Below are 22293 nucleotides of genomic sequence, written 5' to 3'. Positions count from 1 at the left end.
GGGAAAGGCGGTGGGGAAACACCCTTCCCTTCTCTTATCCACATTGGTAGAATTTTATTGTTCATCCCAATTCTTTCTGCTTAAAAAAGTCAGCCAAACGTTTTTGCTACCAGTTCCCCCTTTTTTGGCGAAGTCCGTCGCGCGGTAGAAATTGTTGTTGACGCGCAGCGCGGAACTCTGGGAGAAAGGCGCACGTTCTTCCTTCTTTCGCTTTTTTTCTTTTTTTTTTAACTCGTATGATGGAGGGATGGCTAGTAGTCTTCTAGAAGAAGAAGTTGCGAATTTCACTTCGAAGAGCGTTTTCGGAGAGGAAAGTGGGCCCAATCGCGGCGCGGAACTCTGGGAGAAAGGCGCACGTTCTTCCTTCTTTCGCTTTTTTTCTTTTTTTTTTAAACTCGTATGATGGAGGGATGGCTAGTAGTCTTCTAGAAGTAGAAGTTGCGAATTTCACTTCGAAGAGCGTTTTCGGAGAGGAAAGTGAGCCCAATCGTTGAAATAAAAGAAAATTTTTTTGCCGTAATCTCGACAGAGGCTACGATAAGCTCTTCAAACACACAGTCACGCCAAAGGAAAGGCTAATTCTCACAGAAGTTTGAACTCATACCTGCCAACAATAAGTTCACCTCATTTTTAATCGTTTTGCTATCATCTTACATGTCCTCACAGTACGTCAAATCATTTGAAGTGGCTGTACACATATTCAAAAATTTAGGCGGCTTCTCGCTCATTTCTCTCAGATAGGACTTTACACCGAGAGTTACTCCTGATCTTTTTGTTTTAATTTCATTCTCAAGTCCTCTATATCTTTCCTTTGAACTTCTTTCAGTCTTTGCTGTTGTTCTTTTGCTTTCTTTTTATTGATCTCGTTTTCAACCGCGAAAATCCACTTGTTTTGTTCTTTAGAGACGTATCTATCTTTAAGAATCGCCAAAAATACCCCTCCACTTGTACGCCTATGAAAAACAAAGTAAAAGGTCAGAGTTGCGGAGTTACCAGATTTTTTACCACATTCCTATGAGAACAGATTTCAACACAAGACTTGGGTTTAACCCCATCACTCCAAAGATCACATCCTCAGTGTCTGTTCTAATGATGTTAGTTAGAATAATTAAGTATAGGAAAAACTAATAATCATCTAATCAATATTTTTCTTCATTCTCATCACTTGTCTGCTTGATTTTGTATTGATATTGTGAGGAGAAATTCTGTCTTGGTTGCTCATGGGAGTTTAAGGGTTGGCTGATATAATTAACTACATGTGTAATGATGAAACTGTTGTTTCTTCCAACTGAAAACAAACTACAGAACAAAAACTGACACTAATTTAGAAAAAATTAAAAAAGAGTCCCTGTAATGTCCCTTCCTGGAAAAGTGTCCCTACAATGTCCCTTCATGGACAAGTGTCCCTTCATGGACAAGTGTCCCTTCATGGAAAAGTGTCCTTACATTGTCCCTTCACAGGAAAGTGTCTCTACTATGCCCCCTCCTGGGAAAAGTTCCCTTCAATTTCCCTTTGAGGAAAAAAAAAATATAGCACTTTGATTGAATTACAGGAAATATTACATTTAATTGACTGTCTTGAGACACTGACATAGAAGGAAAAAAACCTGAGTAACACACAAGAGTTGGGTTCAAAATAAACTGATGGCTTTAAAGGAGACTGAGAGTGATTTTGATTTTTTACATATGACTGGCAAATAGTTTACCTTCGCTGATTGTCCTTTGTCCACATCCCTCCATGCAGTTGAACCTCCTTTGTGTCTCTAAACAGCTTGAGTGCTTTTTCACAACCAATGCAACTGACAACTCGCTGAATGAGATTTGTTTTTGTCTGTCGTAAAAATGCAAAAGAAAAATACACTGAGCCAGATGTACATCTAGTTCATCATGACATAACAGAATAGCCTGTCAGCAAGATCAGGAAGGCTCTCTAACAGGCCTCTCAAACTTTCATTTAGAGAACACTTCACACAGGAACTAGAAAAGTTTTCCCTCACTAAAGGTTTAAATTCAATAATGGTTCATGTAATGAGTACAAAGTTTTTGAGGAACTTTTTACAAGAGGAACTAAAGATTTTCATCAATGTCTAGGACTAAATGCAAGTATCATATGGAGTGTACTTCTTACAACTTCTTATCCTAAATGGTTTCACATGCCCTAATATTTTTCACCATTATATGTTACTTTATTTCTATGGTCAGTCCTGGTTATATCTCAAGTCTGTTTACATGTATCTTGAATGAAGGTGTCCTTGAAAAGAAGTGCACTAAAGGAGAGGTACTATGGTGAAAATTAAGCTAACCAAGCCTAGAAAGATACATAGGTTCATGATCTAAAGACAGATAATATTCTTGTTTGCATGAAAAAAAATTGCTCTCTAATCAAAAATCTTGGTTGTAACATAGGCTTTTGGAACTTAGTCAAGGCTTGTTCTAAAAAGCATTCGACTGATACACAATAACTTTTGTTTTAAGAAGGATAATTTAATCAAAGAACACCTCGCTAATGCTAAATTGACTGGCTTTTGAACCTCTCTGTACCTGTCTAAAACACTAACAGCACTAACTGAATCATTTACTACTACAGTACTTACTTCATTTAGTTTCCATGCTATTTCTTTAGCAACAACCTCTTCAGAATCTTCTGCTGTAACTTTTAAGGGCTTAAACAGATTCCCTAACTTTGGGTCCTCCTGGCTATCGCTTCTATGATGCCGCCCTCCATCATAATGGTTACCAACAGGTCTTTTCCGTTTCTTTTTACCTCCTCTTATTTTCATTCGTTCACCATCTACAAAATGTACAAAGACATGCCATCAATCAAGCACACTATGATGGTATTGTAAAAAATATTGGTGATTGTGAAGCACAGCTCTCCTCCACTATTCCTTGATCACCTGTCAGCTAACAGATCAGCAAGAACCCCTAAGAGTGCCTTGCATCTAATTTCTCCTTACAATATCATCTCTGAATCACACATTAAGGCCATGACAATCAAGGAAATTATCACTAACCAAAGAAGCTCTTGATTGTTAAACAAATTCTCCTTGTCAATACCATAGCAAATGTATAGAAAAAAGTATGGAGAATATACTCATTGATCCTAAGTTGTAAAGTGTTCAATGGTTTAAAAAAACAGATCTGGCCAGCTCAGAACAGAGATACTAATAACATCCTCTCCATTCAAGTCTCTCCTCACAATTACAGGGCCAGAAAATTGGACATACATAATGCAAAATAAAACAAATGTTGTTAATACAACCATCTGTTAGTTCACCTTTAACACCCTAGAATCAGTATGCATATTCTCCAAACTGCACTCAATACATTTCCTGAAGTGCTAACAAGAAGAATTTGATTTAACAATCAAGAGCTTCTTTAATTGGTAATCATTTACTTGATTCTCTTGACCTTAATGTGTGATTTAGAGCTGATATTGTAAGGAGAAATTAGATGCTTGTCACGTTTTAAGTGTCAAAGAGTTAATAAAGAAATTCCATGGATATAAAATTTTCATGATTTCTACTGTTTTCAAACCAGGATAATTAGCTAACTATTGGAGAGACCAAGAGATTAAATTTTTACTTAATATCCAGGAGACTTTTGATTGGGAAAGAAGGATTAATATAAATGTAACAGATAACTGAGAGAATTTTTTCTTTTTCTTTTTTTTTTTTTGGGGGGGGGGGGGGAAGAGAGCTACTTTTGCATTTGACCAATACATACCTACAGGTATGCTGTTTTAACCCTTTAAATTGCAACAATGACCAGTTTCTAATACTGCTGAATCATTCATGAAGATCACAAGAATAACGAAAATGACTGCCAACCTAAGATGCTTTGATTGTTACACAAATTCTCCTTGTCAGTACCAAGGAAATGCATAGAGAGGGGTATGGAGAATGCGGATACAGGTGTTAGGGTGTAAAGGGTTCACTATTTGACTGTGCAGTTTCTTTGAACGTTTTCAAGTTTCCTTCAGCTTTGTTTGCAGCAGGTAATGTTTAACTATGTTGGTAGGGATAGGTAAGTGTGCTCACCACTCTCTATTATTCACCTTTTCCCTCTCTTTTCCTCTCCACAGAATTCTCTTGGCTTTCCAGTTCCAATCTGGCCCGTTTATGTCTCTTCCAACTCTGATCATCCACTGAATTATCAGATTCCATTGAAAGTATTTCTCTCTCTTTTACATCAACACTCCTAACCGTATCTTTTATTAACTCTTGCGATGCAGTTTCTATTTTACTTCCCTCTCCTTCACCTGAATCAGGAGGTAAAAACTTAAAAGTGGTTGTTTCAAGTGTTCCTTGGATGTTACTTCCACCAGACGTGAAATTCGCCGTAGAGACTGCTTTCAGGTCATTGTCTAGTTCCTCATCAAAATCCATTTTCTCTCCACCTTCGTCTTCACTCGAACTAAAAACTTCGCCTTCTTCTGACCTTCCCATATTTAGCACATCTTCGGCGTGGTTTCCATTTGTAACGCTATGTGTTTTGACAGTTTCATTTTGAAGATTACAAGCGTCGTTAAAAAATATGTTGTTTGGATATTCCCCTTGTTTTGAGTCTTTTCGGCCGTTTTCCTCAGTTTCGTCTAATTTTCTCTCACTATACTCTGAAAATTCATCGTCGAACTCATTGAAGGTAACCTCTAAATCTATTTCTTCTTCGAAACGTTCTTGCTCGCTTTTTCGATCACCCGCCATGTTGTGTGTTGTGCGGGCTCAAGAGAGTTCCCTTTAGTACTTGTTTGTTCATATAACAATAACTACAAAAATCGTTTTGTTTCATTTGAAATTTTCAGTGTTCCAAAAACAATAGACTAGCAAAAAACTTATAATATTTTTAAGGAAGAAAATATTAAGAGGTTTTCCTTCAAGTAAGAATTACCTTTTTCAAAGATTGATACAACGGAACAATCCATGAGAAAATACATGGCGTACTCACTCTCAGTGTGCAACGCCTGAGACATTTTGAGGTGCACGTTGCGACATAACACCGACAGAAATCAGAGTAGACTCTCGTTTAGGATATAGATGATTTTATATTTGCTATTTTAGCTTACAACTGGGGAAGGTAAGTGAAATCCAAACTGTGTCTCTTCTATTTTGATGATCAGTTATTTTCTAACTCTCCTAAAGAATTAGAAATTATTCCGGAAGTGGGAAATGGGGTAAATCAGACCTCACGTCCGAAATAGTGCTTTTTGTGGAGCTATTAAATTTAACTTTCCGGTCAAGATACACAATTCGTTTCCATATTATTGCACTATACGGATAGTTTGTTTTTTATAAGCTAATGTTTCTTGCTCTTTCTTCGTTATGTTACAAAAAGTGATTACAGTTTGTTGGGTGTTTACATAGTACCAATCGAACAGTCATTCCATTATTACTCTATCCTATCTAAATATTTACAAAATAGTTTCTGTCACGTGAAATATGTCCATGATCTCAACTGAAATCTGTGAGATTTCACGCCAGTTATTGAAGATCGTCTTTCCACAAATGAAAGCGTGTAAGAGTGCATTTATCATCAAACTATAAACAAATGCTCAACGTCGGTGTGAGAAGACTCCCAGTAGACTAGAAGGGGTGATGTATGCATTTAATTTCCTTGTTCAATCCAAAGCTGTTGCATAATGCATATTTAAGCATTGAAACATTGATAACTTGGTAGTGATTCACCCAATAATTAATGAATTAATTTAATCACTCAATGACAACCTTATTCAACATTACAAAGCCATAAATACAGTCATTCACATTTAAAACTGGATCATGAGATCTTAGTAAATAATAAAATTTTTCAGAGTAGGTATTAAAAAAAAAGACAGGTGTTGTTAGATTGCTGAAGCTAGAGCCTTATGGCATAAGTCAGCAAGGCTAGAATATGTGGGTAGTTTAACACTGAGTTAGGCATAGATCAAAACTTTATTGTGAGTTACGATGTGTTATGATGATAAATATAGCAAAAGAAATATCAGCACTATTGAAATTTTTTTTTTTTTTTAAAAAGGTATGGAACTTACATGTACCCCAGTAAGACTGTTTACATGTGAGAAACTCCCTCTTTCCCCCTCAGACATATCCTTATTCTCGATGAATTAACATTTCATTAGAGTTGCTATAACAAATTTTTCCTTAAGGTATGAGCAGTGATGATGAGTTTGACAGTGACGCTTACAAAGCATATGAGGATCAGCTGTATGGGGAGTATTCTTCCTCTGGGTTAGTGTTGCTTATAACCCTTCAACTTCCTTGAGTGACTAAGACATCATTTCTCCTTCTCACAATATCAGTACAATATCAAGCAGAAAGATATCAATTAGAGGATGTTTAATTGATCCAATACCAAATTCTCCAAACAAAGGTCATATAAGAATTGTATGACAGACAGTAAGGAGAATTACTTATAAGGCTTGCAAATGAAAGGATTAAGACTACTTGTGAAAGAAAATATTGAGTTTTAATGAGTCTGATATTTAAGCAAAATTCAGTCTAATTGAATATAAATGAATTTGACTTAGTGCTTTGTTACATTTCTGTAGAAGTGAAGATGATGCAGACAGTGAAATAGAAGAGACAATCTATAGCCATGTGCATTACGCTTCTTCTCTATTGGTATCAGAGAAGTCCACTCCAGGTATGAAGTTCTCAAATTGATATCTGTCTAATAAATAATAATGATAATAAAGGATTTCTATAGTGACATATCCATTGGCTAATTGCACTTTACAAAACTTTGAAGGAGATTTTGACTAGACTACATTGAGCACTTCACAATTTTTGAAGGAAATTTTGTAGATGCCCACAATTTCAGAATCAAGGCCAGATCACAACATTGCGAGCTACCATCCTATAATAGGGGCAGTAGATTCCAGTAACCCTTTAACCCTTAAAGAGTGACCGGCATCTAATTTCTCCTTAGCATATCACTCCTGAATCAAACATTAAGGTCACAAGAATAAAGGAAATGATTTCCAACTATAGAAGCTCTTGATTGTTGAATAAATTCTCCTTGTTAGCCCCTTAGGAAATGTACAGAAAACAGTATGGAGAATACACATCCTGATGTTAGGGTGTAAAGGGTTAGTAGATTCTAATCTACTAATAGATTTCATGTTGCCTTGCATCTGTTTGGTAATAGATCACAGATGATGCCAAAATATGGCATGAACAAAAAAGTGGCATACAAGGTTCGGGCAAATGTGTCACTGATGTTACCCTAACTGTGGGTAGCACAATTTTTTACTCATATAATTGTTTATTTTTTGCAATGTATCAGTTGATCTTAAGCTGTTATATACCTCAGTGGATGGAAACTTCCAGATTGTTTGCAGTCAGACTGTACTGAACTATTACGATACATTGATGAGTAGCACAATCACCATACCCACTTCCGTAACATGTATGGAAAATGTGAAAATTGCTAGTTTGGGACAAAATCACTTCTTTAGGTCTGTTTTAAATTCACATTTACTATTACAACTGATTTATTTCAAACTATTTTATTTTTGTCACATTTGATTCAAATTTGTATTTATCCATAATCCCTTGTGGGTGTGGTCTTTTTCACAAATAATCAATTTCGAGTTCACTGACACAGTAAAAAGTAGAAATAATAACATTTTGTATTACATGGAGGCTAGTATCTCCCTAGTGAGATCAACTGGCACTCTAAAAACTGACTTTCTGCCTCTTTTTACAACTTGAAGATCACATCACCATTTTTCTATTGGAAATTCAGCTCTCTTTTTGCGATTCTTTTCATTATATTTTAGATTCCTTAGACTATTCTTTTCCTGCTTTTTCCTCCTCCACTCTTTGATCCTCGCAAGCTTTTCTTCCTTTTCGTTAACCATACCTCTTGTCAAGCGCACTTGAAGCAATATTTACGGATGGCTAAATCTCAGAAAAATTATTGAGCTTGAAGACTCCCGACATAGCGCTTTTGGTGGCATTTGTGGTGAGACTCCGTTCTCAATATGGCGTCAACATGGTAAAAAGCGTAGCGACTTGGTCAAAAGTGAATATTTTGGTCGTTTCTAAAGATATGGACCCGAAAACTTGGAAATGACAAGAGAAACTTATGAGCATTGAAGTGTAATCGATTTCGAAACCCAACTTTGCCGTGTTTGAAGTATAGTAGCGAAGGAGCAGGTAAGTTGATGAAAAATATTATTGCATAATCAGGTTTTACAAAACCATAGCGACTGTTTTACACTGATATTTCTCCGTTTATAGTCAATCCTTTAGACTGATTTTTCGTTATTTTAGAACACCAAGTATGAGCATTTGGTTAATGTGTTTTTGTTCCCACAGGATTCCAGTTCAGTCATTCTGCGGACAACAACTTGGTGTACTTCCAAATTCTGAAACCCAGCGTTACACAAAGGATACTTAAGAATGATAAATCTTTTCTATGCGTTTTAATAAACTTGAAATGTCAAAGTTTTGCTCAAATGTAGTGTTTATTGTGTGTTATCATTAGGTGTAATTTGTTTGCTCAAACGAGCTTTCTTTCAGTGAAAAATGTATTTAAAAAATTTTACCACTGAGATTGTGTTACACGTTACAACCAAAATTGGCTCGATTTTTCATCTTTCACGTTTATTTTCTCAAAGAAAGCAATGTGGTTTTCTGATTTTTTGCTTTTACTATAATCAATAAGAACAACTTTACCTATAAGCAAAGATTTGGCTTCAATGAAAATGTAAAACAGAAGAAATCATTGAAAGTTTGCAGTCAACCCCCTATGGGCATGGTGATTGTGCTACTCATCAATGGATTTTATCTTCAATTGTCTATGTCATTGAAACTTTATTAAAGTTTGCTGTTGGATGTTTCAGATAAGAGAACATCAAAGAGGACAGATGGGGTAGTTTCAGAATCAGTTACTGAAAAAGACAAGGATCAGTCAGACAACTCTGTGATTGAAATCTCCAGTGACAATGAAGAGGACAGTGATGATGATGATGACAACATGGATGAGGGCAGTGATGATGATGATGAGAATGAAGGTGGAGATTTGGTGGACAGTAATAATACATGGGAGAATTTGAATGTAAAATCTTCATTTAACTATCCAGGTATGTAGGGAAAAAAAAGAGAGGAGCCTTTCATTATCTTGATTTATCTTACCATGATAATAATAAACATGAAAAAATTATGTGCTTCTGGTTGGCTGAAAACCAATGCATTTTCATTAACACAAAAGCAAAGTTGTGACATGAGTGCAAATTACAAATAGCATGCATGTTGTCTTGACTTTCTGTGATGCTATTTTTATGTAAATTATTAATAACATAAAATCATTTCTCATGCACTTTTGTGTAAAAAGCACATTTAAATTTTTCAGACTACAAATTGCACTTGTTCTACAGGCTTGTGCAATGTTGTTGTCTTTCAAAAATTTACCCATGCTTATTAACAAATAATTGCCCCCAAAATCATGTTATTACCTATTAGTAACTGGGTCTCAGATTTATATGGGATAGGTTGTCTCCACTTGTGCAGCAAGGTATGCAGGTACTATTGTTGCAGTATTAATTAGGGCTTTCAAACACTTTTGTTTGAAACAGTGTATAGAAGTCATTAACATAAGATAACAGTTAGGATGTAATTTTTAAGGAGGTCAGTCAAGTGTTTTAGTTTTTGGATTGTGAAATTAGTATTTTTCAACTGTAAGCACAGTTTTCAAACAATGTTCCTTTTTGTTCCATCCAGAACTTGAGGTAACTTAACTAAATGTGGTTTCAAGAGTAGTAGTAATGATAGAGTTCCTTAAAATAGGGAGTGAGATATGGGGCTCAGAGGGAGGCAAATGAATAAAGTGGGGAAGGTTTCTGAGGAAACTGTGGTGCTGCGTTGGTGAGAGAGTATAACAGGGTAATTTAGTACTATGAACTGAATTGATAACGGAAATTGGCCATAGTAAAGAGTTTAAAACCTAATGTTTCAAGCATTAGCTCTTCATCAGAGAAAATGGAGGAAGGGCTAACACTTGAAATGTCAGCTTTAAAACTCTTTACGGTGGCCAATTTACGTTATCAACTCAGTAGATAATATTAACTTACCCTGTCAGAAGGAGGAAGTGTGGTTGAGGGGTTAGGGCACTGGTCTGTCTTGTAATCTGATGGTCTAAGGTTCAAGCCCTCCACTCTGCTATTCAGTGGATTTATTTTCAGTTGCCTTGGGTTCAACTCCTTTGCTCTCTTTGTATATAACCAACTGGTCTGCCTCCTGCCTGTTGGGTTCTTAAACACTGTGTTTATGTGCATTTACTATGTTTTTTCTAATTTGTTTGAATTTAATATTTCTTAATTTTTTTTTTTGGTCAATGCATTAGGAGTTGTGAAATGCATCCTAAGAACTGTTTTTTTTTTAATTACAAAAGTAAAAGCTTTTCAGACTTTCAGTATCGCATGTCCTACAGATATAATTCATTTCATAATATTCTCTTGGCAGGAACCCACTGCCCTTTTTCCTTTTTTCTTTGATTCTTGTTCTCTCACTGGTTACTGATTTATGCATAGATTTTCTGAAGGTAGTTCTTGTCTTGACCTATGCTGTGTGAAGTTTTGTTACTTTACACATATTTATATCCTCTGGTTTATAGAAATTGTCAATCTCTTTCCTGATGAAAATGTTCCCACTTCAGAAGACAAACTAAACAAGGTATTATATCCACTGTTGATTCTACTGTGACATTCATTTAAGACCAATAAATGAATCAGAGGGGAGTTTGCAAAGAAACAGTTGTTCTGTGTCGGTGGAAGAGTTTAATAGGGTAATTTAGTATTAGTAACTGAGTTGATAATGTACATCGGCCACAGTAAAGAGTTTCAAAGCTGACAATTTGAGTGTTAGCCATTTGTCATTTGCACTGATGAAGGGCTAACGCTTGATATGTCAGCTTTGAAATTCTTTACAGTGGCCAATTTATTTTGTCAACTCAGTTGATAATACTAAATTACCCTGTCATCTTGATCACAAAGTTATATACTCCTCTTTCAGCTGCATGTAATCTTGTCATTATCCCTGCAGGATTAAAGTATGTGCTATGTACATATGTTTGTAGATGGCACATACTGCACATGTACAAAATAGTGTTGATATGTTTTATTTCTGTTGTAGAACTCAACACTTGAAAAGAAGAAAGAAGAGCAAAGGGAGATAACAGGTAATTAACCCTAAGAAATAACTAACAAAGTTATCGCATGCCCTCCTACAGCCCAGTCTCTTTGCACGACAAGCTCAAAAACAGCTATGAAGGAGACTACTTATTGCCCTAAGCCCTTTTGTTGAAAAACGGTGGACAAAAATCCCTTTCCAGGGGGTATGCATATATCACTGAGATTGCCTCTAAATGCCTTTTTAAATTGTACCAAATTAACAGAATCAAGCACCTCCTGGATAGGAAAACACTTCTGTTTGTAATAAATTCATTTGTCTTTAGTAAACTCCAATATTGTTCAACTGTCTGGAGTAATACCAGCAGTAGCAATATTGACAAGTTACAAAAAGTCCAAAACTTTGCTGGGCGAATTATTCTGGGACTAAGAAAGTATGACCATATTTCGGATGGGTTGCGATCGTTGAAATGGCTTCCTATTAGAGAGAAACTCATTCTAAATGACGCTACTATGATGCACAAATGTATTAACAAGCTTGTTCCAGACTATCTTGCTGATATGTTTAAATCACGTTCTCAAGTCCATAATAGACAAACTTGATCATCTGGTGCTTTGGATATACCTTTATGTCGCCTGTCAACAGGGCAGCGCTCCTTTGCTTTCAGAGGAGCCAAACTCTGGAACTCCTTGAATGATAACATTAAGTCCTTAAAATGCCCCAGGAATTTTAGACGTCGTCTTGCAAATGTTTTATTAAGTTGATATATTATATTATTGATATATATTTTGTAATTATAATATTATTGTATTAACATTCTCAATTAATTTATATATTTGTATTTTTTTTTTATTCTATTGAGCTGAAAAGCCCACTTAGGGAGCATCAATAAAGTGTGTATGTATGTATGCAAAAGCACTCGTCCCCATTCATCAGTGTTATGCCAAGAGACCCCTTGTCACTCATGTTATCTATGCTAATCATGAAAATTACAATTTCCTCAATTTTTGATTGATTAAAAAAACTCCTGTTTTTCACTTATTCACTTGCCAAGTTGTTATCGGACAGTTTTTTATCAGACAGTTTGTTATTGAACAGGTCAAAAAGGCTAATCACATCAAAAGTTGTAGTATAAATCAACCAATCACATTAAAAGTTGTAATATAAATCAACTTATCACAGCCTTGGCTCCAATCACCATAGAAACAGTGTACAGACTCCTCAATTGGGGCTCTCTTCAAAATGAAGATTTTTTTTCCCTTGAACAATGACAATATTTTAGAAGACAGTAGTGATTTTGTTTATTGGAAATTGTAATTTTTATGCTTAATTGCTAATAAGACTTTGTGTTGTCCAATTCGGACTGTAATCATACTTGTGATAAACAAATCAGACTCCTGCTGCACGGTCGCCCAATTCTATTATCATTTGTATGATTATGGATGGAATTGGACTCCACTCAGTCCTATTACCATTACTGATGATTATACATCTATTACTTCATTATAATTGACTGCCAGTCTTTTGAACTGTATATTTTCCTTTTTTCCACAGAAAACTGGGACTTGATTGAAAGGGACCTTGAGGTATGTTGCACTATTTTGATCTTATCTTGCATTTAATGTTTAACCCTGTAACTCCAATCACCGACCAAGACAGAATTTCTCCTTACAATACCAATACAATATCAAGCGGACAAGCTATGAGAATAAAGAAAGACATCAATTAGGGGATTATTAGTTAATCCAATGACAAATTCTCCAAACTAGCATCACAAGCCTTGTATAGCAGACAGTAAGGAGAATTACTATTTAGATCTTGGGAGTGAAAGGATAACATTTGTTAGTTGAACCCATGGTATTTTGTCTTACAATAATCAGCCTTGAATACATTAAGGTCAGGAGAATGTAGATAACGTTCAACAAGTAAAAAAGCTCTCGATTGTTAAACAAATTCTCCTTGTCAGCATCTTAGGAAATGTATATGGAGCAGTATGGAGAATATGCTTGCTGATGTTAGATTGTAAAGGGTTAAGGGATGTTTGCTTTTAAGGATTATATTTTATTTCATACATACTGAGATACACGCTGTGAAGTACTATCATTCTCGCTTGTCTCTGACTGGTCGAACGATGCATTTTTACAGTCGTTCGCTTCCAATCTTAGAATTGAAATGTGAAAAAGTCTTAATACGTATGAAATAAGAACGTTATTCCATGGAAAGTGCACACAAACGATTCTTATTCACTGGTTGGGATGCATCGAAAAACTATCTCGTTCGCTACACTCACTCGTTCGTTTTTGCGATGCATCGCAACTCGTGAATAAAAATTGTTCATGTGCACTTTACATGGAATAATCTCTGTTTTCTCCAGGACCCCAGAGTAAGCAAGAAACGTTCAAGATATTACACGCCTGGGAAGGAACTACCACATATGAGGTGTTTCAATTGCAATGAAAAGGGTCACCTGTCACAATTTTGTCCAGAACCCAAGGTACACACCTTTAGCTGATATTTGCCTTTCAGATACATTTGATTTTTTTGTTTGAACAGACTGAAAGATATGGACCATTTGTATTTCCATTACTATTGCAGCAATAGCAATAGTAGCAGCAGCTTCTGCAGCAATAGTAGCAGCAATAGTAGCAGCAATAGTAGCAGCAATAGTAGCAGGAATAGTAGCAGCAATAGTAGCAGCAATAGTAGCAGCAGCTTCTTTCATCGCATTATTTTAGTGCTGGCAAATGGTACCATGTAAAATCATGGGTGCTAATCTTTTCATGTGATATTGAAATCTTGTCAGCTTTTGCAATGCGGGGTGGGGGTGGGGGTAACCTGTGATGGACCAGTATCTCATCCAAGGTGAGTAGCAATACTCTTAGTTGCATAGAGGAACAAAAACCAAGATGAGCTTAGTTGTAGTGGGTGACTGAGCGAAAAATCTCACCGAACTTAACCCTATACTTATTCTTAACGCTCCTTGTGTGATTGAATAGAAAACCAGCGTATGCTTCTTATGCGGAGTTTCTGGACACGTGAAGAGATTCTGTCCGAATGAACTCTGCTTCAACTGCCGTGAACCCGGTCACAAGTCAAAGGTACGTGTACTATCTCTGCTGATGGAAATTTGAGTCCTAGAAATTACGAGAGATAAATCTTAATCTAGTTTTCAGAAATCAAAGCGAAAAGGTGAAAAAAGATGTTTTCTGTTTACATGAAAAAAGGTGGTAAATCCGAAAAAAAGTCGTGTCTAACATTACAAGTTACATTGTATTTGTCATTTAGGATTGTAGGATGCCCAGACGACGGCCATTCGATCGCTGTAACAGATGTCATGTGCTCGGTCATTTTGCAGTTGTAAGTTTTTATAAACCAGTTCGCTTAATTTAGAAATTTTATATTGAGTGTTGAAAATAACAGAGACTGCATTGGTTTTGCTTTACTCTGCTCTCTGATTAGTCCAAAAAACTCGCGTCACTCTCTTTCAGCCAATCAGATGCGAAATTAAAATCATTCACAACTTGGTCGCCCGCGTTTTCCCGCGCTTTACGGAGTCTAGTTATTTTTACTTTGAGTTCTCATTGGCTGTTTGACGTATTTCCCTTTCTTCTGTTTGACCGTTGTTATTAAAATGGTTTTGGTTTTACGCACTCAACCGAAAAGTACTCTATGTTTTATGCTTGGGGGAGCACAGTACCTAGTATCTTCCCGTGTATCCAATTTTTGCGTGGTCTTATTTTAAAATTCTTCAAATTCGTTCGTCGAGTGTTTTTTTCCAGTTCAGATCTAGAGCTGTGATTTTATTTCTATCTATCTACATGTGTTTGGTGGTTTGAACAAATTGAATTAGATGCCTTAGATCATACTCTAATTATGTTACAAATAAATCAAGGATAATATTTGAAGGGGGTAAGTTTCTAAAGAAACTATGGTACTGCGTCGGTGGGAGGGTATAACAGGGTAATTTAGCATTATCAACTGAGTTGATAATCTAAATCGGCCACCGTAAAGAGTTCATAGTTGACATTTCGTGCGTTAGCCCTTCGTCAGAGCAATAATATTTTCTTTGCTTCAGAAAAGAGATGTATAGCTTTAGGTGCATGTGTGTTATCTTTATGGCCATATTCACTGAGCTTTTAAGGTTTCGGTGATGACAGCTTTGATCTTGATCAAATTGCTTAATACAACATGTCCCTCAAACGAAAGAGAGACTTAATTTTTATATATTTTATATTCGTGTGTTTGTTGTTAACAGGATTGCCCTGATCGTTGGAGGCAGTACCATCTTACTGTAAGTAACAAAGTTTCTTCTATTAAAAAAAAAAACCTTTCTTATAAAACTCCTAACCGAGTATCCTCATGTTAGGCCACATGAGATGACATGAGCAGGGCAGTAAAGAGCTATACTGCCTCACGAGCTGCGCGCTGGAGAAGGGGAGAAACAAAGGCCCGTGACTTCGGGCCAAATGTTTTCTCTACGGGCCCTCCTACCCAATAGAGAATTATCCGAGTCACGTGCTCTATCAGGAAACGATTTAAAAGCTAGACTTCTCGGCAGTAACCCTCTCCCATGTGCTTTGTTGACGAAGGCCCTTTTATCAAGTTATAGTTAGCCTTATCATCTCCGCGTTGGTGATTAACCTAGCAATTTGCGCACCTGCTACCGACGAAGTTGAACAGTTTCTTTAGAAACGAATTGTTTTCTTTGCAGTTATCTTTTTCACAGAGTGAAGAGCAAAATGGGTGATTGCCACCTACTTTGTGGTTGTCACAGTCATGGGTAGTCAGTTGAGTTGCAACGCCTTTTCCAACAATTCGTCCTCTTAAAAATATAATTTTGTGTTCTTAACTTTGACTGCGTGATATTCTTCGATCCCAGATACAAGTGGGTCCAATAACTCGTCCTGAAAGACCTTTATCTCCTCCGAAGTCTGTATCTTGTTATAACTGTGGCCAGCAGGGTCACTATGGACATGTGAGTATCTTATAGTTGTAAAAGGCTTGCTAATCGAGCCCTAAAACTAAGGAAATTACTGTAACGAGAAAGAAAAAAAATCCCAAAATTTTCATCATTCCCAACATCTGACTGTGTAACTAAATTGATGGAAGCAACGGACCATAAACTAAGTGCGTGGGTTCCAACCGTGCATTTTCTTTCTCGCCTGAGATCATCTCACTATCACTTTTCATTTAGAAGTCAAATTAACAAATATATTACATGTTGCCGAGCAACATGGAATATATTTGTTAATTTGACCTCACAGATGACGTTAAAATGTGGTAAGAACAAAATAGAGAAAGATGTTTTTCGTATTGTCACGAGTGTGGGACAGAGAGGAATCGAACCTCAGACCTTCGGATTCCGCGATCCGATGCTCTACTACTGAGCCACAGAGACTCTACGGTGAGTGAGGTCTATTACGAAGTTATTATGACACGCTTATTGCATACTGCCAAGATCAGCAATGTCGATAGCGTAATGTTTGTATATAGAATAAGAGAGATGGCAAGTTTTGAGCCCTGTAAAGAAATAGAGAAAGATGTTTTTCGTCCAGTAACGAGCGTGGAACAAAGAAAAAATTCTGAGTCCTCATGAGGAATCGAACTGCTGATCCTAGCAGTATGCAGGAAGCGTGTCATATGAACTTCGTAATAGACCTCACTGACCGTAGTGTGGCTCCGTGGTAGAGCATCAGAGCCCGGAATCCGAAGGTCTGAGGTTCGATTCTTTGTGGGGACTCAGAATTTTTTCTTTGTCCCGCGCTCGTGACAAGACGAAAAACATCTTTCTTATGTCTTTACCGAGCTTAAAACTTACCATGCCTCTTATTTTATTTACAAACAAGAACAAAACAGTGGCACACGAGGTGCAGCCCGGTGTCACTGATATTCTTACCACATTTGACGTCATCTGTGATCTATTCCTGAAGAGACCCACGGCAATATGGAATCTATTTGATTTATTGATTAAAAAGCAGAATTTATCATTGGTGACGTCATCTATGCACCTGTCCTCTAATCGTTCATAAGCAAGAACCATTCAAAATGCGCGTAAGATTTAAGTTAATTTAATACGAATTATTTCATTAGGTAGGAAAGCATCCCCTGAGTGGGACGCCAAAAATCCCGCCACAGACCCACACACTTGCCTTATTGTGACGTAATACATTCCGCAGATTTGTTCCACCTTCTATCCCTTTTCTCTTTTGTGACATCGTCTAGGAATGTCAGGAAAAAAATGCGACTAGAAGACGAGAACTGCCATTGCCTTTTGTTGTCTGCTACGACGGCTGTCACACGTCTTCGTCGCTCATGGAAAAGGATTACGACAGAAACAAACACAAGCGTAAATCACAAGAAATCACGTATCATCAATCCTTGTCCGAAGAGTTCTGTGATCAACCCAGACTGCAAAATTTCGACATTGGTAAAAGAGTGTTTCAACCTACCCCGGGCAAAGTAAGGAAGCTTGGCGGAGGCGAAGATCATGATGCTAGAAAAGGTGAGTGTCGTTCTATAAGATAGTGAGGAGGATAAGTACTAGTTGGCAGCGATGTTAAGTTTAACTGAGCCCGCGGTTTTTTCTTCATGTTGCCTAGTGACTTGACTTCTCCCGATAACATCCTTATTTGACTTGGCTACCTTGGAGATGAAGTCTACTCTTGGGTGAGAGGGGTTCATAGATGAAGGTTTGTTCCAACCTTTGTTCAAGTTCGCCTCGACACTGAAACGCGTGCGACGCGCGTACAAATGCAAAATGGGGTCGTGTTGCTTTGCTGCCTTGTTCATAAGTTAGGTTTAACTATATACAAACTGGTTCATTGATACAGATTTTTTTTTTGTTTTCTTTTCACAGTTGCTCACTATTTGTTATCATCTTGTTCAACTGATAATAGAATATCTTTTTCTCGCCTCCTGTATAGTGTCTCTTTACACTGACGACTACCAAAGCAGGAACTTCGATAATTCACCTTATTCAGATCGTAAAAGGAAAAGGAAAAGAGAGAAGGATAATGAAACGAATGGAAGGAACGAGGTAATATAGTCAGAGGATAGTTTTGTTTGCTATTAGTATAACTGTTCCGGTGATTAAAGAGATGCACGTGCTCTGATTGGTCGAAGATTGCGTCATATCTCGCATTTATTAAACATTCAACTCACTATCTCTTTTCTGATTGGCCGAAAGCATACAATGAATTTTTTTAAATCAGTGCCTCGGACGTCTCCTAGTAGCAGATTAAACAATAATCATGTCAAGGACGCTCAAGGTCACGGGTATTCATTTCATGTATGACCGCGGTGCGTGATTTCTAAGAGTAATCATGTCAAGATCGTGCGCTATGTGTTGCTTGCTGATTTGTGTGCCTTTTTTGTATAGAAATATAGTATCAGTTCTACTTAATGTAGTGATCATTTTTTTTCTCCTTCATTGTGTTATAAAACAATTGCTAGATTCGGTTGTTGTGATTTCTAGAATATTTAAGGTCTTGGTTAGGGCTATCAGCCGAACCCCACCGTGACCTTGATAATTCTGGATATCACAAAAACCTCATCCAATAATTGTTTATAATCACCTCACGCGCGAAGATTATAGCAGAAGTGCTAAATTTTAGAATGGCTGCCTTGCGTTTTGTCAATGTTACCGAGCAAGTGATAAACGTGATAATAAAAAATTCATTTCCGTAGAGAACGATAGATCCTATTTAGCTCGGTATAACACTTCTCAAAAGAAAGATTTGAAGTTTTTGCTAATTGAATTAAATTTACCCAATGAATTCCTGTGGAGAATGGCTGCTTATCTCGACACGAGTAATCAAAAAGATTATAATTTATTGGTTTCAACAACAAACGAATTTTTAACAGAATTCGAAAGCACCTGAGCAAATATACCAAAGGAATTTTTCGCCTCAGGCTCAGTGAATGCTGTTGAATAGTCCTCTCGACTTCGTCTCGAGGATTATTCAACATTATTATATAAACATCTGTGAAATACCAAGTGAGCTTTTGCGCGGAAACATGTTATCTTCACACATAAAAGGATCACTGTTTCTATGGCTACTTTCATGACACGTTCTTCTCCTTTTAAAGAATGTTAAAGTGAAATGATTTAGTGTTTCGTTGGTGTTTGTATAATAACTAGAATGTTACATAGCCGCTTGGAGGTACGAAATTTCTCTTCGGGTGCTAAAAAATATTTCAACACGAGAAGAGTAATTTCGTATCTCTGTGTGGTCATGTAATACCCTCTATATATTTACTTCGTCTTCGACGAGTACTTGTGAAATAAATTCCTATTTGCCTTTTTCTCTTTTTGTTTTTGCTTCTTTCGTTGTAAATGTCACTTACGTTTTGCTAACTTAATTTTATTTTTTTAGCGTTTTGTTGAGATTGTAGAACTCGATCTCTCGGAGGATGGCCTGGCAGAGGAACCGTATCAAGTAAATAGAAGGAAAAAGAAAAAGGTGAGACGTCTTTTCCATCCATGAACCCTTTGGCGGTTCTAGTCAGAAATCTATGTCTCGATTGAAAATAGAAACCTCAAAAAAGTGAATTGGAGTACGGAAACAGCAAACAGCAAAAATTTAAACTTGTTGCCTTTTGAATTCAGCCGATCGTGCATCTCAGTTAAAATACTCGGATTAAGTTGGGACATGACTTTTAAAGTGATTTTTCTTTCTGGGCGGGTGCAAGGGATGTAGAGAAAGTAAGTAGAATCAAACCTTCTTTTATTTCCGTGTGCAAGCTCGCTGGTTATCTGATGCATACGCACCAATTTTCTAGGAAATTTTTCCAACACTTGTTACGATTATGAGCTAAAGTAAAGTGTAGTCTCATACGAGGACTCACACCTCTGACCCTTCGACAGAAACTCCACTCATACGTGCTGGGTTTGTTATGTCTGATCGCAACTGAACCCCTCTTTTTGCAGCAAATTGGATACTATATTGAATTTATTTAATTCCTTCTTTGCAGCATGGAAAACAGCATTGGCGAGGCGAGGAAAGTCTTGACGACAACTTTGACAATCGACCGATAAATGCCCGAAGTAATTCACATCAAAAAAACGACAGAAGATTCCAAAACCCGCGTCACAAGAGAGATTTCAAGCACAGGTCTTTCCACGACGGAGAGTTTGACACTAGAAATACTTCATTTGAGCAAACGAGAGACTTCAATTTTACGTCCCGCAGAGGATTTCGATTTGACAATGAGAAGCGTGGAAAGAAATCTAATGCGCAATTCCTAAAGAGATATACTTTTTGAACTGTGAATATATATTTGAATGACCTTTTGACGATTTTATTTGCACCTTTAACCAAGTTTCGTTTTTAAGCTTTTAGTCTCCAATCCTCAGCTAAATCCGTATTTATCTCAGAATTTTTTATGATGTTTCAAAACAGTGTTACGATTTATTGGATAAGTTTTTACCTGCAACTGACCAGAGACTATTTTGTTGGCGTACTCAAATTTCGACCTTCACAAAGGACATCCTTACATTTGAATAACGGCAACGAATTTTATTAAACGATCAGAAACCGATTCCTTTTCAATCAATGGTTTAGAAATTGCGAAGGGGGAAGAAGTCGATTAAAATCTCACCCAGGGGCTCACAATTTTCTAATGTCAGAGGGTCATGGATGATTTCCATTATCCATCGAAAGTATATTTCAGATTATCCCCCATACCCCCCTCCCTCACCGCGCCCCCGGCAATTCGTCATGTTTCCCTCGCAATTCCCTGAATTTCAGCTCACCTGCGAGGATCATTTCTCCACTTCTACTCTGTTGCGTCGTTGTGGTTTTGCACCCTGTCCTTAACAAACCTTCGCTTGTCTCTCACTTGGCTTACAGGAAACAGAAATGCCTTCTTTTGTAACTTGACATTCGAAATGCATTGTAAACGTACTTGCGCACGGGTGCTTGATGATGATGCGTATCACAGTTCGACACATCCATGAAGGTACCGAGGGTCATCCGCTACATCTAAGTCAGTTACGATTGCACAGTATTGTTGGTACTTTCGGGACTGTTTGAGCACTGCCGCCAAAAATATGCATATGCATTATTTTAGATGCACTTTTATTGGTTCCCACTGATGATGTGTTGGAGGACAGGCGCTTAGATGAAAACTGCGCACACCAACGACGGTGCATGCCAATAGGTTCCATGTTGCCGTATGTCTTTTCAGTAATCGATCACAGTCTGGACGTCAAAATGTGATAAGAGCATCAGACACTCAGATGCGCCTCGTATGCCACTTTTTTTTTAACCACGTTTTGACGTCCGGTCTGTGATCCATTACCGAAGAGACCCACAGCAACATGGAATCTATTTGCATGCACCGTCGTTGGTAGTTGTTGCACACGCATTTGGGCAGAACAAGGTTTGAATCGTGCAAAAAATGAAGAAACGTTAAAAGAAGGTAACAAAATCAGAGTTCAGTTTTATGATTAAAAACGACAACACTTCAGTTCAAATCTTGACGTAGCTATTGTTGCTTGGAAAAAAGGGTTAAGAATAAGAACTAAGGACGCATGTTCTAAACAGCTGGCTTAGTTTGTGAAGGAAACTCTTTGGGAGACGCCACAAATGAAAGATGGAAACAAACGTGCTGCCCCCTAACTCATTCTTTTGCTTTTGTTTTCACACAGTGCGACTCAATAACTAAGTAGGAGGTTTTTATTGGTCTGTTATTCCAAAATGATTGAGAAGCTATTCAATTTGTATATGGTCACGCAATAAAACGTTTTTTTTTTTTTGTGGTTAACAATCATGTCTTTATTAACTTTCAACTTACATACAACAGTATTTAAAAAAAAAAAACGTATGATAAAGAAATTAATCGGCTTTATTAACCAGTCAGACTTACAAAAGATGTACTCAGGGAATGGCGAATCTAATTGAGCTATACCAGCATGTTCACGCGTTCAGTCAGGAAAATGAACTCGACCCAAACCATCTGCTTTTTTCGCTCGGCCGCTTTTATCACGCAGTGTACTCTTTCGCTCCGCCGTCATTAACTCGCCGCTAACTGTTTCGCTCCGATTTACTGACTGAACGAGTGGAACAGTCCATGCCATACAGTAAAGAGATTTAGAAGTTTGCGTGACCTGCGAAATCCTCAAGTACTCCCTGAAGAGTTTGTTCGCATCATAAAAAGC

General features: G+C 37.2%; 2 protein-coding genes and 1 long non-coding RNA gene across 6 annotated transcripts; 2 read left to right on the top strand and 1 right to left on the bottom strand.

The window, feature by feature from the left end:
• Positions 1 to 614: 614 nt before the first annotated feature.
• On the bottom strand, positions 615 to 4736 carry LOC113664757 (phosphorylated adapter RNA export protein). Of its 2 annotated transcripts, none has more exons than XM_089202109.1 (4): positions 4058 to 4734; positions 2595 to 2791; positions 1707 to 1831; positions 615 to 953 (listed from the first exon to the last, which is right to left on the bottom strand). In XM_089202109.1, the coding sequence occupies exons 1-4, from the start codon at positions 4704 to 4706 to the stop codon at positions 758 to 760; spliced, it is 1167 nt and encodes a 388-aa protein (XP_089058235.1). In that variant the 5' UTR covers positions 4707 to 4734; the 3' UTR covers positions 615 to 757. The 2 variants fall into 2 exon arrangements, with proteins under 2 accessions (XP_089058235.1, XP_089058236.1); XM_089202110.1 differs by lacking the exon at positions 615 to 953 and adding an exon at positions 1403 to 1511 and having other exon boundaries at positions 4058 to 4736.
• Positions 4737 to 4766: 30 nt separating this feature from the next.
• On the top strand, positions 4767 to 20672 carry LOC113664755 (zinc finger CCHC domain-containing protein 7). Of its 3 annotated transcripts, XM_089202106.1 has the most exons (16): positions 4767 to 5076; positions 6146 to 6227; positions 6548 to 6642; positions 8849 to 9088; positions 10618 to 10676; positions 11136 to 11181; positions 12687 to 12718; positions 13507 to 13626; positions 14129 to 14230; positions 14418 to 14489; positions 15388 to 15423; positions 16012 to 16107; positions 17355 to 17634; positions 18056 to 18168; positions 19508 to 19594; positions 20106 to 20672. In XM_089202106.1, the coding sequence occupies exons 2-16, from the start codon at positions 6148 to 6150 to the stop codon at positions 20394 to 20396; spliced, it is 1749 nt and encodes a 582-aa protein (XP_089058232.1). In that variant the 5' UTR covers positions 4767 to 5076; positions 6146 to 6147; the 3' UTR covers positions 20397 to 20672. The 3 variants fall into 3 exon arrangements, with proteins under 3 accessions (XP_089058232.1, XP_089058233.1, XP_089058234.1); XM_089202107.1 differs by lacking the exon at positions 6146 to 6227 and having other exon boundaries at positions 4979 to 5076; XM_089202108.1 differs by lacking the exons at positions 4767 to 5076; positions 6146 to 6227; positions 6548 to 6642 and adding an exon at positions 7023 to 7087.
• LOC149048723 (uncharacterized) lies at positions 8032 to 8462 on the top strand. The gene is made up of 2 exons (XR_016185342.1): positions 8032 to 8159; positions 8322 to 8462. It is a non-coding gene; the product is annotated as an uncharacterized LOC149048723 (long non-coding RNA).
• Positions 20673 to 22293: the final 1621 nt, after the last annotated feature.

Source organism: Pocillopora damicornis, chromosome 3 (genome assembly GCF_964200805.1).
Source record: "Pocillopora damicornis chromosome 3, jaPocDami1.2, whole genome shotgun sequence".
Classification (NCBI taxonomy): Eukaryota; Metazoa; Cnidaria; class Anthozoa; order Scleractinia; family Pocilloporidae; genus Pocillopora; species Pocillopora damicornis.
Note: the sequence above shows the minus strand (reverse complement) of the source record. Positions and strands in the feature narration are given on the sequence as shown.

Bases quoted from the DNA above. Each gene is read 5' to 3' on its own strand.
- LOC113664757 (XM_089202109.1), bottom strand. From the start codon at position 4,706: ATGGCGGGTGATCGAAAAAGCGAGCAAGAACGTTTCGAAGAAGAAATA. The intron at 2,792-4,057 runs GTGAATAATAGA...TACATTTTGTAG, and splicing joins GAGGAAAAGAGAGGGAAAAG to ATGGTGAACGAATGAAAATA. The intron at 1,832-2,594 runs GTAAGTACTGTA...TTTTTACGACAG, and splicing joins TAGCATGGAAACTAAATGAA to ACAAAAACAAATCTCATTCA.
- LOC113664755 (XM_089202106.1), top strand. From the start codon at position 6,148: ATGAGCAGTGATGATGAGTTTGACAGTGACGCTTACAAAGCATATGAG. The intron at 6,643-8,848 runs GTATGAAGTTCT...TGGATGTTTCAG, and splicing joins ATCAGAGAAGTCCACTCCAG to ATAAGAGAACATCAAAGAGG. The intron at 14,231-14,417 runs GTACGTGTACTA...TTTGTCATTTAG, and splicing joins AACCCGGTCACAAGTCAAAG to GATTGTAGGATGCCCAGACG.